The sequence below is a fragment of the Gallus gallus genome, chromosome 27 (assembly GCF_016699485.2).
Source record: "Gallus gallus isolate bGalGal1 chromosome 27, bGalGal1.mat.broiler.GRCg7b, whole genome shotgun sequence".
In the NCBI taxonomy this organism is placed as follows: Eukaryota; Metazoa; Chordata; class Aves; order Galliformes; family Phasianidae; genus Gallus; species Gallus gallus.
The window spans coordinates 689,551-707,246 of record NC_052558.1 but is presented as its reverse complement, the minus strand read 5'-3'; the positions used below and the strand labels follow the sequence as shown (position 1 = coordinate 707,246).

The following is a 17,696-nucleotide window of genomic DNA, read 5'->3' as shown; positions in this document are numbered from 1 at the left end:
AGAAAATCCCCAGTTGGGAGTTTCTAAGAGAGTGGTGGATATGAAACCCTTTTTCTCCTGTAGATGCTACACAGGAATGACCTGGGGACACATCAAGACAGTGATAAGTGTCTCTTTCCATCCCCTTTTATCCTGTTTACAATACAGAGGCTTTCCTTGAACAAAACCTTTTTTTTTTTTTGCTCTCTGTGCTTCTGGCTGTTGTGTCTAAATGAGCCAATTTGCTGAAGGACTCTTCCTGGAAGGACTTGAAGTCTGACGAGAACAGAACAGACTTGCAGCATGTTTTTTTTTTTTTTTTTTCCCCTGGCAAAAATGAAGTTATTCAGAAAAGAACAGAAATTAATTCCTGCTTTTCAGTGCTTGCGACTTCATCAAAACTCCGGTGATACTCCTTAAAGTCTTGGCCAGGAGGGAAGTCCCAGCATCTATCTCCCTCCAAGGCTTCTGTCTGCAGAAAGTGTTTGAAAACAGGGCATAATGAGTCAGATAAAAGAGAGCAAAACACAAAAATTGATTGCATTTGTTCCTGCAGCAGCTCATGTTTTTATAGATAATTTATTTTTAGACTGATTTGATTTCTGTGGCTTGAGATATTGTCAGGAACCCAGTGGGATGATCTTTTGCCAGGCACCTGCCTTGCTGGTGGAATGGTCAAAGGAAGTTTCCTGCAGCATGGAGTTACAGGAGGGGGGGGGGGGGGGGGAATAAACAGGAACAAGAATTTTTCATTAGTTACAGATGTGTTGTTATTTCACTCATTCATACCATATAATGCTCAATAACTTGCCCTCACGTGATTAGACTGTACCCTTCAGGCACATCCCTTAACTGTAAATGAGCAACAGCAGAAGAAACTCCACTTCGGAGAGTGTTCCTGTCTCAAAGTGTCACGTTTTGCCCAGAATCACAGAAGGTGACTGCGTTAAACCTCCCCCCTCTTAAAATCTTCCCTGGTTTCAACATTTCCTTTCCAACCCTGTGATTCTATGATTCTGTTTGTGATCTTTCAGTACCCTGAATTTGTGCTGTGAAGATAATTAGGCTTTGCATAAGTGGGGGGAAAAAAAAAAAAAAAAAAAAAAAAAAGGACAGAATAGGGCTGAGATTGCTGAAGAGTGATTATGACCCTAGATTTAAAACTTGAATTTAACTGTATTAGAGCAATTAATACCTACTGTTAACCTGTGACTTCCATATTCTCAGCAGGGTGACAAGGAATCCCACTGAAATTCTTACTTTTGTTACAGGATTCCTCTGAAGGTGGTTGTTGAGATTCATCAGCTCATCATCTGTCATGGCTTGGGCACCTCCAAGGACGGCGCTCTGGGCACCAAGATCTGGGATCACAGCATCACAGAACTGATTAGGTTGGAGGGGACCTCAGAGATCACTCCAGGCACGGGGCACCCACAGCTGCTCTGGGCAGCCTGTTCCAGCACCTCACTGTCCTGTAAGAAACGTTCTCAGTTTTAGTCTGAAGTCATTCCCCATTATTATTGCTACCTGCCTATCTGCTATCTGCTGTCCTCCTGTTTATGAGCTCCCCTCAAGCACTGGAAGGCTGCACAGAGGTCTCCCCGGGGCCGCCTCTTCTTCAGGCTTGTTCAGATGAGTGGCCGTGGGTGGGGATGGGTCAGTGGTTGGCCCAGATGATTTTAGAGGTCGTTCCTAACCTTAACGATCCCGCGACTCTCCCATTCTCACACCTGGGGCCGAAGACGCGCTCTACGCATCGGCTGAGGGAAGCGCTCCCCCCAGCGGCGCCGCAGACGCAGCGCCGAGACCTGGCGGGCCCGCGGCCGGCGGAAGCGGAAGTTGCGTCATACGGAAGCGGAAGTTGCGTGAGGAGGAAGCGGAGGCGACGTGTCGGACGGAAGGGAGGGGGTCGTGCCGCGGAGATGGAGGGGCTCTACCATCAGACCAACAAGTGTGTGTGGCGCTGGGCTGGGATAGACCGGGCCGCGGGGAGCAGCTAAGGCTGCCTCGAGCTCGTGGTGCTGGGGGGGTGGGGTCCGGCCCGACCGCAGCGGTTTGCCTGAGGGATGTGGGGAGAGTTGCTTCGAGTGGCAGCGAATTGCTCTGTCCAAGCAAAGTTCCCTGCTAGGCCGGAGCTGTGCCACGAGGAGTGAGTTTTGTCGCAGAAAGAAGCAGATCCTGCAGCTCTGGGGTGGCCGGGTGTCTGTCCAAAGTCCCAACGTGCCTTTAGCCACGTCAGTCCAACACCAGGCCTTTAGGTTTCAGTGAAAGGGATTACAAGTGTTCGCTGAGAAAGTGATTATATTGCACTGGACGTGCTTAAATTTAATTTACACTCATTGACTGAATTTGTTACGATGAGGACTTTTGTGCTGGCTAGCAGATGGCATTTAAACTTTCAGAAAATGCATGATGGATGGCATGAAATGATTTTGTAGATGTTGCAGCAGGATGAAGCTTAGGCAGAATGAAAAATGCAAATTACAAGGAAGGCAGAAAATGTGGTGCTTGGTGTGAAAGACAGTGAATCTGTAAAGGGTAGCAGCTGAGGGAGGTGGATTGGTTCAGTTTGGAGAAGAGAAGGCTCAGAGGAGACCTTATAGCTCTCTGTAAATGCTTGAAAGGAGGTTGTGGCAAGGTGAGGGACTTCCTCTGCTCCTAAGTGACAGCGATCAGATGAGAGGGAATGGCCTCAAGTTGTGCCAGGGGAGGTTCAGGTTGGAAATTAGTAAAAATTTCTTCTCAGAAAGAGTGATGATTCATTAGCACAGGCTGCCCGGAGAGGTGGTGGCGTTACCATCTGTGGAGGTGTTCAAGTGAAGTGGAAATGTGGTACTTAGAGACACAGTTTAGTGGATAGTTCTGGTGATAAGTGGACTGTTTGTCTAGATATCTTAGAGGTCTTTTCCAACCTTAATGATTCTATGATTCTATATGGAAAAAGCTCATGGGAAGCAGGTCAAAGGATGCAGTTAGTCCAAAAGTGCCAGCCTGTTATCTGTGTTAATGGTTTTCATTAAATAAAGATCTAGAGAGACTATGCAGAGAAGAGCTGGAAATCCTGTTGATTTAGAAGTGCGCACCCATGTTGATAAGGGCAATAATCCTGCCTTGTTTTAGTTTCCAAATTGTCCTCTGTAATTTGTATATTCTAAGAGACAGTGAATGTCATTATTCACCTTACTCAGTGCCATTTATACTCTAGGATATCTCCTCACAGATAATGAGTCCAGAGTGAAAACTTTTTTTGCATAAAAGCTGTTCTGTACTTTCCATAATCTAAATAGTCCTTTTCTGATCCTTCACCAATGCTTTAAGAAGGAAGTGACTCAGCCTGTGTGCAAGATGTATACTTGCAGTGCCCTAAAGATGATTTATGTAGGTACATACATAGACTTATATACCCTTCAGTGGTTTCCTCTGTACCAACTTTTCTACCAGTTAGACCTTTTTTCTGCTGTACTCATTATTTGTGAGTTCCTCCTGTGAATCTGATAACTTTTCTTCTTGGTTGTATTGGGGTAGGTGGAGATCTTACATGACTTTCAGCATGCCAAGTGTGTGACATGACTGAGAGCCTCATTTCAGGTTCTGAAGAAAAAAGGGAGCTAGAATTGGATTGGAATTCTTGGAAGAAAAGAAGCCCTTTCACCTTGATTTTAATTTTTAACTTGAAACCTGTAGTTACATGTTAAGTGAAAGCACAGCTGTCTTCAAACTGAAGAAATTAGTTGGGTTTTTATGTGTTTACTGATGGATTGTCTGCGCTGAGTAACATGTGTCCAATTCCTATTCTGACATTCTGATAGTAATAAAATCTGAAGATTGAGATATTGAAAAATGATTTCTTTTTATTTTACAGGTGTTAACTGACTTCTGTTTCTTTACTCTTTGTCTTCTCATAGACAAGTCCATGAAGTCCAGTCATACATGGGACGTCTGGAGACTTCAGACAAAGAGTCTGTACACTGTAAGTATTTAATAAGAGAGAAGAGTCCCACTCTGGTACTGATTGGAAGCAAGGTGCACTTTTAACCTTGTATGCTCTGTGATTAAATATATAACCATTATTGGAACTAATTTGGCATTTCAGTCACTTTGATCAACTGATGATGTGGAATGCATTTAAACTGTTGCACTGTGTGACTTGATTAAGGTCATGTTTTGTAGGAAAGGGTGGAAAATACAGAACAATAATTGTCTTCAAATTCCTTTGGTAATTCTTGAATTGAGAAGTAGTGTTCACTGTAAATGCTTCTGCAAGTGTCTTGATGTGGCACTGCCAGGTATTTTTCTTTCTGTGAGGTTTTGGAACTCATTGTCAGAGAATGCTGTGGAGGCATACAATAAAAACAGACAAAAAGAATCAAGTTGGTGCACATAGGGAGGTATAATAAGCATATAGTATGGAAAGAGCTGCAAACTCAGCCATCACGAAGCTATTTTGTTAGAAGCTCAGAAGCTGAAAAATTTCACTGTATATCAGCCGTGTTATTTTGCTGTTCCTTAAGCATCCACTAGTTGGCAGACATCTCAGAAAGATTCTTAGTCCAGTTTCTCTGGAAAAATATTATCTTTTGATGTGCAGGAATTTAAGCAGTATGATTAAGGCTTGAGAGTTGGGTCCATGCCAACCTCATGCCAACAAGGCCAAGTGCAAGGTCCTGCATCTTGGTCAGGGCAATCCCAAGCATAAATACAGGCTGGATGGAGAATAGGGAAATATGGTTACATATTTCAGAAGAGCAGGGGTTTTCCCTGTTCCCTTCACAAAGGGGGGGGGTGGAAGGCAAGAGTCTCAACCAAAGAAATGGCTTTTCATGATTTCTAATCTTTTTTTTTGTTGTTGTTGTTGTTTGGTTTTTTTTTTCATCTAGTAAAGATTTGCATCTTTTGGTTTGAATGCTCTTGAGTTTTTGTCTTCACTCTGATTGCAATTCTTTAATTCAAATCAAAACATGTTTTTATTTCTTTGCAGTAGTAGAAAATGAGATTCAGGCAAGAATTGACAAGGTATTCAGCAACTTGGAACGTTTGGAAATCCTGTCCAGCAAAGAACCTCCCAATAAGCGACAGAATGCTAAACTGTAAGTTCACCTTCTTTGCTACAGTAATGGAGTAGTCTAATTATTTTCATTAAATTTATTGAAGCCTTTCGCTTTTTCATTTGAGTGAAACTTCTGCTTTGCAATTTAAATCTCTGTGCTCAGCTGTAACAGAACTGAAGGACAGAGGCAAAATAATTTTCCTGAATGTAACTGCAGTCTGGTGATGTTTCTAGACTCATGGCTCTGTTCTGAGATGAGTTGAACATCACACTTTGATTCTTAAAGGCATTTCTACTCTGTACAGCATTTGCTTTAATGGTAAGGAGTAAAATTACTTCAGTTGGTGTTATCCTTCTGGAACCATTTCCAAAATGTTGCAGACTAAAATAAGGTTTCTAAAATGAGTGCTGGTTTGAGCGGGCGATTGGACCACAGACTATTAGACAGCTTTCCATTCAGAATTGTTCTGTTAATTTTTAGTCCCAGAATGCCTCTGTGGATACTAGGAGTGAATTGCATATCACTTGTATTATACAGGTTCGGTATCTGAAATAGTCGTCTTGGTTTTCTTTGTAGTCTTTGAACATTTAATCAGAAGCAGTGGGGTTCTGGACATGATTTGTTTTACCCCAGTGGATATATATATACATATCCATATGTGTATATATATATATATATATATGTATGTATGTATATAATCACTTTGAAGAGACTTACTGTAGGATAGGATGTATAAGACAGCTCAAGAATTCTGCTTCACTTTCTATCTGTAGCCTGCAGTTAAATAATCACCTTTTCAGTTAAAAAAAAAAAAAAAAAAAAAAAGAGGCACAGAAGATCTAAGCTTGGAACAGAAGCCTAACATCAAATGTCCTTTATCTTTTAGATAAACAGAATCCATCATTTTTAGTGTTTGCTGCTGTTAATGTATAATGCTCCGCTGTTCATTAAAAAAATGCAACATAAGATTGGTATTTTTATCCCTGGGAATGTCTTCCTGTTGTTGATCTTGTCTAGCCGAGTTGACCAGCTGAAGTATGATGTTCAGCATCTGCAGACAGCTCTGAGGAACTTTCAGCATCGCCGTTACATCCGGGAGCAGCAGGAACGACAGCGAGAAGAGTTACTAGCTCGTACATTCACTACTAATGTAAATATTCTTTATTTTAGATCTCTCTGTTCTAGAGGCTATTATCTTTCAGAGAAGTTTCAGACAAGACCTAGGCTTGACTATTAGATGTATAATATATGACGTAAATGGAATGAATAAAGATAGAAAAGAATAATCATTCATGAAAAAGTACATCTCTTTGATGAAGAAAAGTTGGTCTAATAAGAGGCAGTTGTGAAAGACTGCAGAAATTGCTGCTCCGAAATTTTATCCAGTGCAGCTCTACCTGATCTTATATAGCAGTTTCAAAAGGTTGAATGAGGTAGGTACCAAAGTATTCATTTTTCTTGGATTTGTGTCAAATATCGCTGTAATAAGAAAATGATTTATCTGTGAGCTATTGGCCTACCTATTTTGGTTAGACATTTACCCAGCTATTTATATATGTCAGCTGAGTGTGAAAGCATCCTAATTAAATGATTATTAAAATTAAATAATGATTATTAAAAACTAATAATGAAAATAATTATTAATTATTTAAAAACTTAAAAACTCTAAAATGTATAATAGCTCTTGAAAGCTCTAACAGTGTTCTGAATGTTTTGCTTAATTCAAAGATATGTGTGGGCTTTATTTTAAAGCCTTTCCTTGAACAATTCTGGAGAAAAACGCTAGCAGCAAATGAAAAGTATGCTGCCATCTAGTGTCCCTGTGAGCAGCAAACAGAAGGCCAGGCTGGATGGTGCTTTGAGCAACCTGATACTGTATGTGTCCCATGGGCAGGATGTTTGGAACTAGGTCATCGTTAAGTGCCCTTCTAACCCAAACCATTCTAGGATTCTGTGAACAAAAATCTACCTAGACAGTTTTCTTGCTGCCTTGTGTGTAAATGAAAATCAACTGCAAACTCCTTGTACAGGAAATGGAACTCTTCTGATTTGAAGTTTAATAAATATCTGAAGGAATAGCCATTCACATGCAAATCCAAGTGTTACTGCTTTGCAGATTCCTGTAAGATAACATACTTCTTTGACCTTTGTGCCTTATTAACTTTTGATCAAAGAGTTGTGTATGCCATCTAGAGTCTTCTTCATCCAGGAATTTTGACCTTGCAGCTGGGAACAGCTCTGTCCTTTATCCTTCATTCTTTCAAGCTATATAAACAGAACACACACCTAGGCAGACACCTAACACTGGATTATGCCTGTTGTTCCTGTGTTAATTTTTTTTTTGTACAATAATCACTGCAAGTTTGGTGTTTTCACATGCATATAACCTACAGCTGACTGATGTAGAACATCAACTGTCTTCTGCCCCAAATATTAATTACGTATTTAAGTAGTTCTTGCTGTTCTGCGTACATGTAAGCAGGTAGCACAGTGTTTCCACACTTAACTCTCACCAATGTCCTGATTCCTGTTCATGAAACAGTGTGGGAGTTTTGAACTATTATCTTGACTCTCAGTGGAGTGGTGTCTAAAGAAGAATAAACTGGAAGGCTTTGGAAGACAAAAGAAATGACATCTTCTGATCTTTTGTGTAACCCAGATTATACAGTTTTATTCCTGTTATTTCCATTTCAAGATCTATAATTTCTACTTAAGCTAATGCATCTTCTCAGGATATGTTGTTTTTTTTTTAGATAAGGCCTTCATTTGTGAGTGAGTTAGACCTTCAGGGAACTAGGTTCATAAGTCTGTTTGCCCTTAGTATCAGAAATTGCATCTTGTAAATGTGAGTTCATAGAATGTCATCTCCCAGACATTGTTTTACAGGTTTTTTGTCATTAGAAATGTGCTGTTGTCTTTCAAAAATCTTTCACTTGTAATGATCAAATGACTCCTTTGTTTAATCCCTTCTGATAGTTTTTATGTTCTCTACTGTAATGCCCTTTTTTATTTGTGTCATAAAGAGATTATGAACATCCTCTATTTTTAATTTTTTCTTTAATCTTCTGAAATCTAATTTTAGTTGAATAGCTAATCAACATTGTCTTTTGACTTGATTCCTATTGGCTTCTCTAAACTATGTTTTTTCACTCAAATACTAATATTGATTTAACATCCCTATCAAAAAAAAAATGTTTAAAACATAACCCCTCAAGTCCTGTCAAGGGCTGTTTGTTTCTGTTTGTTCTCTTTCTGGATCTATGAGTGCGAGTAGGCAAGGTAACCAAGACCCTGCATTTCCCCTACAGGACTCTGACACCACCATACCGATCGACGAAACATTACAGTTTAATGAATCCCTGCAGAATGCCCATCGTGGCATGGATGATCTTATTGGCAGTGGGACCAACATTCTTCAGGGGCTGAGGGACCAGAGAGTGACATTAAAGGTGGGGGCATCATTTTTTACCAAAAAGACCCCACGTTTTTGCATTTGCGGTGATCTGGCTAAGTAAGAGAAATAAATAAGTTTGTTTCAACGCACTCCTTCAAGCTGAGTACACTAGTAAAGACCTAAACTCCAATTTAGCTAAGTCTAAAATCTTAATATGTTGTCATTTTACTAGGAACATACTTAAAATCTATTTTTGTGACCTGGTAGTGTAGCAGTCATTGCACAGTCAGTACCTAGAGCACTGAATGTTATGTTTTGTTCTGTTATTCATTCATTTATTTATTTATTTTCCAAGTGAAGAATGGAAAGTAATGTTTAGCTCGCAGGTAGTTTATCTTGTGCTATGGATAAACATCAGAACAACCACAATGCTGGGAGAAAGTATTTATATTTTCTAATAAAGATAGTAAGTCTAATGTATGTCAACAATATGTCTTCCCCCAAATACTGTTCAAGAAAGCTGTATTGCTTTAAGTCTTTTAATAACACTTTTCAAGAATGAATGGTGTTAAATTTTGGGTTAAGAGTTCTAAAGTGTGAAAGGAACTTTATAATAAGAAGTGTGTGTTGAGGAGGAGGGAGCTGGATGTCTGAAAAGGGGAATTCCTGTCGCTGTTGTATTTATCTTATGATGGAAGTAACAGTTACTGCTGCTTTTTGTTTTGTTTTGGGATTTATTTGCCAGAGGATTCAGGCATTTTTAATCATTAACACAAATCCTTCCTTGTCATCAGACAGATCACACCTCATAACTCCGTGCGTTGCATAGGCTAACGTTCCACTGGCTTTAAAGGCAGTCTTGCCAGATAAAAACAGGTAGCTGAACTGTAGACACAGTTCAGGTCTTTCCTCTCCGAGATGAAGGAGAGCTTCATGTTTAAGGTTTGTTTACTGACTATGGAATAGATATTTATTTTTATACAAAGTCAATTACTAGAAAAACTTGATGGGTAGGTTAAGTATTCATTCAAGAGGTGTATTTTAGCTGAATCTACCATAAGAGTAGTGGATAGAGAGAAGGGTTCTATTATCATCTCACAAAGCAGGGGTGAAAGAAAAGGCAGGGAAGGATAGATTGCTAGTGCTAGGAGGGTTGTGAAGGCTCTCTTGAAAAAACTAACTTCCCCTTGTCTAGTTTATCTAGAATGGTGCTTTTCACTTACCTGTACCACTGTGACTGCAGCCATGAGTTCATTCCCTTCTTCCCAGACAGGATGATATCCAGCTCTGAGCTGTGCCCAGAGTACATCTATGGGCCTGTTTTGTAGAGGTTTCTTTGGACAGTTTCACTTAAATAAAATAGCAGTATTAGTGCTGTGCTGCATAGTGACTCTTGGGGCATTTCCTATTACTTCCAGTTGTGCAGCTCTCTTACATGCTTAGGGCTGATCCGGTAACTCTTGGGATCCACAGACATTCTTAATAATACCAACTGCTTCATCAGTGAAACAAAACCGAGATATGGACCTGTCTGCAGCATACCTGCTAGCAGTCGTTCAGTGCTTTTCTCTGGAGGGATTTCTTGAAATTGCATTAATTGCACTTTTATATACCTATACATTGCACAACACCACTGGCATTACAAGTTTCTGGACCTTCTTTCGACCTTCTTATTGACAAACTGTACTATAGCAGGAGGGGAGTTCTTCAAGAAAGGTTGTCAAGAAGCTTCAAGCTCTTAGACTGTCTGAAAGTAGATCAGAAAAACATCTAATTGCTACAGGCCAAGTGATTTTCTCTGAGCTGCTGTCTGTGGTGCTTCTGTCTGGATGCACTGCTTTGTATCTTTAACCTCTTTCCTATTCTTGTGTATGAATTAGTCATATCATCATTGCCAGGATCCCATGGCCATCTCTTACACTGTTGGCTTAGAGCAAGTTCCATTGTTTACTGAGGGATAAGAATTAATTGTGTACCATTTATGATAAAATATTTCATAGAATAAGGATAGTGCCATTAAGGTAATTGTCTCTTTGTTGTCTTTTTGTTCTTAGGGAACTCAGAAGAAGATCCTGGATGTTGCCAACACGTTGGGCTTATCCAATACAGTAATGCGGCTGATTGAGAAGCGAGCCTTTCAAGACAAATACTTCATGATTGGGGGCATGATTGTGACTTGTGTAATTATGTTTCTCGTCGTGCAGTATCTGACATGAGTTACTAAACTACTGCCAGAGGATATCGTCTTTTGGAGCAAGATGGACTGCCCTCCAAAATGTACTTTCCTCTGAGTGCTGCTTTGGATGAGCCCTTCCTGAGAACTTCAGAGTTTACAGATCACACTCAGACACGTCATGTGGAAAGCGCATAGGGGATCAAATTTATTTGGGGACAGTGTAGATCAGAATGGGGTCATATAAAAACATCGGTGGCCATTACCACTTTCACCTGATTGTCTGTTAAGTTTATGAATCTGATTAAGTAGGAAGCGGAAGTGAAAATTTTGTCCAGATGTTTTGCAAGGTAGGAATGTTTTTTTTTTTTTCCCCAGTTAGACAGGAAGAAGAGGATGCAAAGGCAGAGCATGAGAGGACATGAGCCTTTCCTTTGCTAGGATTGACCCCGGTGAGTGTGTTTTCTGTTGAAGGAATTCACTCACTGAAGAGAATTCTGCATTATTTGTGGGTGTACTCCTGCAGAATAAGAGTGCAAAAAGTGGCAGAAAGTGAAGGATTCCCATCTGTCTTTTACTTAGAGGGGGAAGGACTTGTAAGGAGAGGTTCTGACTCTAAAAGCATGGTAATAACTTCTGCTAACATTTTTTGTATACCCATACAATTCTAACCAGTGCAAACCTTGGTTTAGGCTGAAATGAAGTATGTTCGGGTATCTTTGTCCTCCTGCTTCCTAGCTGAAGCTGAATGCTGTACTCTTCCTGCTTCCTGACAGCTACAGATCACTGAGTGTCATCTCAGCATGCCCAGTACCAAATCCAACCTCCAAAACTGTAACGCTGGACATTTTTGGTGCTAATGCATATCTTGTTTTGAATTTGTTACCTGCGATGTTTGAGGATGTATGATCTTTAGCCAGTATTTTTGGATTTGGTGAAGCAGGCAAGTTTTTGCTGTGTTCAAACTGAGATCTGTCATTTTTGTGTTCATAGAGCCAAAATGGGCTCTCTTGTTTTTGTTTGTTTTTAATTCAGAATAGCAGTGGGATCAGGGCAACAAACCACTCACTTAAAGCCAAATGTCATCGGAAGAGTTTTCTGAACCTACGTGTCTTTGGATGGTAAACATTTCCTTTGTCTCCCTGGGAAGGGTGGTCTTTGCATTATTCTTTGTACCTCCAAATTTACTGTGAAGGACATTTGTACAAAATATCATCTCACAGAGATGATAGCCAACTTAGATTTTATATTCCTTGGCTGTATAGATATTGATCCACATTTAAACATTGACAGTTATGAAATGCCTCACAGTTCAATTATGGTACTCATTTCCCTGCAAACTTTGGAGACTGTTAGAATGATTATCCTGAGATCCTGAACAGCCTTCCATTTCAAACAGTCTTCATGTATGTTCTTATTTTGAGTACAAGTCAGAAGCATTTCCAGATGTTTGACAGAGGCACAGAAGTTTCACATTTGGATGATGTGGCATTCTGCTGGGAATTCCTCCATCTTTTCTGTCTGGAAGGGTTGTAGGTCTTTTAATTAATAACACTTTACAAGTGTTCTATTTGTTCCAATAAGCTTTGCTTTCATAATTATGTAGCTTGTTGCAAACCTGATTTTTTTAACAGTTATTAATACAATTTCTTAAAATTTTGCTAGTAAGGCCAAGTCAAACAGGCTTCAGCAGTGCTTATTTACTGTTGCTTAAGTATTGACTGATCTGTGTGCTGTAATATATCCAGACAAGACTATCCAATTTCATCAGCCATCTCAAATCAGTCAGCTTCATATTTGGACTCCAGGAAAAGCAATGTGTCAGTGCAGACCCAACAGTGGAGGAGGCCAAGATGCCATCAGTGCCTAGACAATCTCATCAGATGGTTCAACAGAAGAAAGCAGACAAGCTTAAACGCTCATTGAACATCCTACGTGCTGCACACCTTCTGGCTATTCTGTGGATGGTTTTCAAGTGCTTCATGCTCTTTGTGTTCTCAGTCTACTGTGCTAGAAAACACATTAGCAGACCATATACAGAATCAGTTTATATGTAAGCCAGGACTAAGGAATTTAAAAGAGGAAGTCTGCAGTGAGAAATCATCTGTGTTAGTGTACTTTATAAATTACCTTAAGTTTATTTAAATCTGAAATTTATAACACACTCATGAGATCATTTTTTATTACATCAGTTGGGCACCTTGTAAAGAGATCACTCGTGAATCTTTTATTCCTGATAAACAGATCCATTTCCACCTTTATTTTACAACCTTACGGTTTAGTGTTTGTACAGCTGTGCCTTGCTGCAGTAGGATTTGTTTCATACCAAGCTGGGGACTCCAGTCAATTTGTTTTCCTTTTCAGATGGAATGGGATTTTTTTTTTCTGTTATAAGAGTAATATTTTGATACTTGCCTCTTCACTTATTTTTCCCCTTTTAGAATCTCATCATGTAGGCTGATGACACTGCTGTATGTAGTGTCTTTCTTTGCTATTCACTGTTGAGATGTAGAGCTTGGAGAAATCATTTAAGTAAATGGATTTGATGATGTATCACTTCGGGCAAATTTGTACTAGATGTTAAGTGCAAAAGGACTTAGAAGACTATCTCTGCCATCTCAGACGGTTAATGTAAACCTTTCAAAATTCCTGTCATTACACTGTGCCACAGCAAAAGCCAAGGTTGGAGCAACGTTTCTGCTGGTGTGAAATGACAGAACTGAAACTCTGCTGGCTTTACCAGTGGTGCTGCGACAGGTGTTCTCTGTGAAGTCTCCTTTCCTACTAAAGACATTTCTTTTGCCTCTGAACTTCTGTGGAACAGAAGGTGGTCAGCAGTTGAATGGACTGCTCTCTGCTGAGAGGACATCATGGGAACTAACATGGAAAAATACTCCTTTTAATCAGTATTTTATACATAGCGGGACAAGGATGAGACATGATGTGACTCAAATCAAGGACAGTACAGGAAGAGCTTGGAGGGCAAAATGTGTCTGTTGATAGAGTGTATTTATAACGAGAGATCAAACTGATTAAGGATTAAATTACTTTTTCATTCAATTGCGTGATTTGTTTTGCAGTAATTGAAGTTCCCCATATCTACAAAATACTCATTAAATCAGAAAATATCCAGCAAAGAATGGAAAAAGTTAAAAATTTCTTCCAGTTATGTCGGCATAAACTAGATAAATAGATCAGATTGCCCTTTGGCAGTCTTTTGCTAAAGCTTTGGAAAAAGAATTTTTAAAAAATGCACTTAATAATCAGCTGCTGAGATAGGTTTTCATGATTTTTCTTCCAGGGTGGTCCCCTAAGGGGCTCCAACATGATAAGAAGAAGCTTATAAAAATAGTATTTTTGATTCATCACTGTGCTTTAAGGTGGTAAGAAGAAATCTAGGAAGATACAAAACAAGGTTTTGAAACAAAGACACTAAGTGCAGTCAGCCTTGTAGCAGTTGAGAGTGAACTGTGGATAAGATATATGCAGATTGAAGGGAAGATAATGAATACAAGACTTCATGATTGGATAGGATAGAATTAATTTATAAGGAAGATAGTACAGATAAGTACTAGAGGTTGTTTTTACTTGTTTAGTAACCAACGCCTAAGCACTATGCCTATATACATCCACTGTTTCTAAAGGTTAACCCTATGCATGATTACAGCTGGTACCTGTTAGAAAGCAACACCTGCTTTAAATTTGTACAAAACAAATGGTAACATTACATGACCACAGTAACAATATTGAGTGCCTCAACCATAAAGGAAAGAAATACCTTTGTGAGCTGTGTAGTTCAAAAGTGATGTTACTGTGTTTTCACAGTAGCACCGTGTAAATGTAGCAAATGTAGTTGCATACAGAGGGTGCTCTTGCATTGCTCTACTCTGTCTTTCCTGAGGCCTGTGGGTTCTGAAGCTGTTCCTTGTTCCCCACCCCTGCATTCTTGCTTTGCATTGATGTGAAGCCAAGACCCACCTTGAAACTTAACTGTCTGTTTACCTATCTGTAGTCCTCTCCTCCCCATCTGCTGCATGCGCTTTTGGTGTGGACAGGACGGTCCTAACAGGCATAGCTTGCCATGCTGTTGTCAGTGCTTTTGCAGCTGAGCTCATGCTGCATGGACCCTTAGCCCAATTCCAGCTCTCCCTGGACCCAGCAGAGGGCTCTTGTTTTTCCACAACTGTTGGGTCTCTTGATTTATGAAGGTGAAGAACTAAGTGTAAAAGAGAGGGAGCAGAAGGGAATACAAAAGGGAAAGGGGACCAGAGCAGACAAAGTGATATCAGCACTCGAAATGGGCTACAGAAATGACAGTCATGTTGTATTTCAGACTGGCAAAATGTAGGGCTGTTACTGTCACACATATACAGTTGTGATGGCCATAGCAGAAGAGTGCTGCTGCCCTTGACCATTGTGGTAAGTGGGAACTCCATGTAATTAGGCCCTTCCCAGACACTTGGTAAGAGGTCAATAGGCTGTTTTAATCTTCTCTGTGCTCTGGAATGTGCACAAAGGGACACCTCATCTGCATTGTTTGGCTAATGCTTCAAAAGAAAAATGTTAACTCTGTGACTGCAGCCAACGTGTGGGCAACTCCGGGCAGTCACTGCTTTGATTTCCAGCCTATTGCTGAGTAGGCACTTTAAAAAAAACCTCCAGGCTGAACCTATGCTTTTGTTTTTAAAAGTTATAACCTTGATTAAAAGCCAGGCAAAGGGAAACAACTTCTTGAATGTGGTTTGGTTGAAATCTGGGGCCAGAGCCTCATCTACCAGAAAAAGGAGACTGTGCTGCCTTCGGTAACCCGAGGCACACTTGCCTGCTGGAACTTGAAGCTCAGAAGCAGCTGGTAGTTCCCTATGGAGGTAAAGAAAACACCAAATCCAACAAATCAGCATAAACATGGAATGTGAGAGACTCCCCTTGGTCAGCCTGGTTCCTGCCACCAGCTCTCCACTGCCAGCCTTCATGATCACAGCACTGACTAGGAACTTGGATTGCCTCAGAAGGCAAAACAAGACTGGGAACTTGTTCACTTTCCGGCATGTAGATGGAGGGACACTTCTGTAGCTCATGTTTCCCAGCCTCACCAGGCAGATCTGTTCCTTTCTTCTAGCACTTTATGCTTGCTTATGAGAAGCTCTTGACAAAAGGTCTTCCTTATTTCCTCTCATTTTCTCACCCTCTTGCCTTTTGCACTAGATGGGAGCCAATGTAATTCAACACTGAATTTATGCCACTAGGTTACAGCCATAACTAGGCAGGATTTAACTGATGAGATTTAAAGCTGCTTTATTCACAGTAGTAAGGAACCTTCCTCCTTTGATGGGGTGGAATGGGCACTGGACAGTGCTGTTTTCCTGGACATCAACCGGGAACAAATGCAACTACCCCAAGCCCCGTTAGTTGAAGACAACACGGAGGAAAGTCTGAACTGTGGGCAAGGCAGGGGAGTGTTTTCCAGGTCTATCCTGGTGAACATCAGCCTGGATGTGAAATCACATACATGGGAACTGTAGTCGTGAGTACAATCCTCACAAGTGGGATTATAGGTACCCAATATTCATCTTAACTATAGTAAAAGGGGAAGGGCACAAAAGAGGCTGTGAACAAGGGTTGCACGGACTTGTACAGTCTTCTGGTGCCAGCAATAAAAGGCCCAGAGACCTAGATGGTGCAAAGCACTGAGTGCCAGAAGAGCAGGCTGCAAGAATCAAAGTCATTCTTATCAAGACCTTGATCCTGAAAAGAGTGCACGTAAAGGCAGAGGCCCTCCCCCCAGCATTCTTACTCCAGCACAGTGAAAAACTTAAATGAATGAGTGCAATCTGCCTTTGCTCACAGGATTGGAGAAGAAAGTGGTTAATCCCTTTCTCAGTGCTCTGCAGCTGGTGAAGAGAGGGGGAAAGCTGGAGAAAGGATGTTTTTCCTAGGCTACTGTGATTCTGCTGATGGAAAGCATGTGCTAAATCGTGCAAGCTCTACAACAGAGAAGAATCTGTGCCTAAAGGTAAATGCTACCTCTTCTCTTCCCTCCTGAGTCATTCATTACAACTGCAGGCACAAACAACCATTTATATCCCAAATTTCCATACAGATTTCTAGTCAGACCAGTCCTGTTGCCATTAAGCTGGTAACTCACACAAGGCAGAAATGGCCTTGCGGGAAGGGTGCAGCCATAAGAGTGCTCACAGAGCAAGTTTAACAGTACTTGTGTCACCACAAAACTCAAGCTGGTGGAAGAGTCATAGAATAGCTTGGGTTGGAAGGGACCTTCAGGATTATCTAGCTTCAACCACCCTGCCTCCCTATATGCAGGGGCACCTCCCACTGTACCAGGTTGCTCCTTGAACTCCTCCTGGGAGGGGGCATCCACAACCTCACTAGGCAACCAGTTCCAGTGTCTCACCACCCTCACAGAAAATAATTTCTTCCTAGTATCTAGTTTAAATCTACTCTCTTCCAGTTTAAAGCCATTTCCTCTCATCCTGTTGCTATGTGCCCTTCTAAAAAGTCCCTCCCCAGCTTTCCTATAGGCCTGCTTCAGGTACTGGATGACTGCTGTAAGGTCCCCTTGGAGCCTTCTCTTCTCCAGGCTGAAGAGTCCCATCTCTCTCAGCCTGCCCTCATAGGGGATGTGCTCTAACCTTCTGATTATCTTCGTGGTCCTCCTCTGGAACTGCTCCAACAGCTCCATACCCTTCTTATGCCTGGGGGCCCAAGAACTGGATGCAGTACTCCAGGTGGAGTCTCATGAAAGCAGGGGGGGGGGGGGGGGGGTGACGTGATTCTGCCCTTGCCCTGCTGGTCACACTTCTCCTGATGCAACCCAGTGTACGATTGGCCTTCTGAGCTGCAAGCACACACTGCCAGCTCATGTTGAGTCTTTCATCAACTGACAGCCCCAAATCTTTCTGCTCAGGGCTGCTCTCAAGTCATTCTCCATCCAGCCTGTATTTATGCTTAGGATTGCCCCAACCCAGGTGCAGGACCTTGCACTTGGCCTTGCTGAACTTCATGAGGTTGTCATGGACCCAATTCTGAAGCCAGTTCACATCCCTCTGGATGGCATCCCTTCCGTCCACTGTGTCAACTTCAC

At 41.1% G+C, this 17,696-nt stretch overlaps 1 protein-coding gene and 1 long non-coding RNA gene across 5 annotated transcripts; one reads left to right on the top strand and one right to left on the bottom strand.

Annotated features, from left to right (window-relative positions):
- Positions 1-513: 513 nt before the first annotated feature.
- Positions 514-1,807, bottom strand: LOC101752000. 2 transcript variants are annotated; one of them, XR_005841934.2, is made up of 3 exons: positions 1,677-1,807; positions 1,179-1,451; positions 514-668 (listed from the first exon to the last, which is right to left on the bottom strand). It is a non-coding gene; the product is annotated as an uncharacterized LOC101752000 (long non-coding RNA). The 2 variants fall into 2 exon arrangements; XR_001470298.4 differs by having other exon boundaries at positions 1,240-1,451.
- Positions 1,808-1,834: 27 nt separating this feature from the next.
- Positions 1,835-13,654, top strand: GOSR2 (golgi SNAP receptor complex member 2). 3 transcript variants are annotated; one of them, NM_001080864.3, is made up of 6 exons: positions 1,835-1,930; positions 3,885-3,949; positions 4,958-5,066; positions 6,045-6,177; positions 8,336-8,476; positions 10,476-13,654. In NM_001080864.3, the coding sequence occupies exons 1-6, from the start codon at positions 1,902-1,904 to the stop codon at positions 10,635-10,637; spliced, it is 639 nt and encodes a 212-aa protein (NP_001074333.2). In that variant the 5' UTR covers positions 1,835-1,901; the 3' UTR covers positions 10,638-13,654. The 3 variants fall into 3 exon arrangements, with proteins under 3 accessions (NP_001074333.2, XP_015154715.1, XP_024999740.1); XM_015299229.4 differs by having other exon boundaries at positions 1,849-1,930; positions 3,842-3,949; XM_025143972.3 differs by lacking the exon at positions 8,336-8,476 and having other exon boundaries at positions 1,849-1,930.
- The last annotated feature ends 4,042 nt before the right edge of the window (positions 13,655-17,696 follow it).

What these genes read in the sequence shown, in the direction of transcription:
- GOSR2 (NM_001080864.3), top strand. Translation starts at nt 1,902, where the DNA reads ATGGAGGGGCTCTACCATCAGACCAACAA. An exon ending in AGACAAAGAGTCTGTACACT is followed by an intron (nt 3,950 to 4,957) that starts GTAAGTATTTAA and finishes ATTTCTTTGCAG; the next exon opens with TAGTAGAAAATGAGATTCAG. An exon ending in AAGCGACAGAATGCTAAACT is followed by an intron (nt 5,067 to 6,044) that starts GTAAGTTCACCT and finishes GATCTTGTCTAG; the next exon opens with CCGAGTTGACCAGCTGAAGT.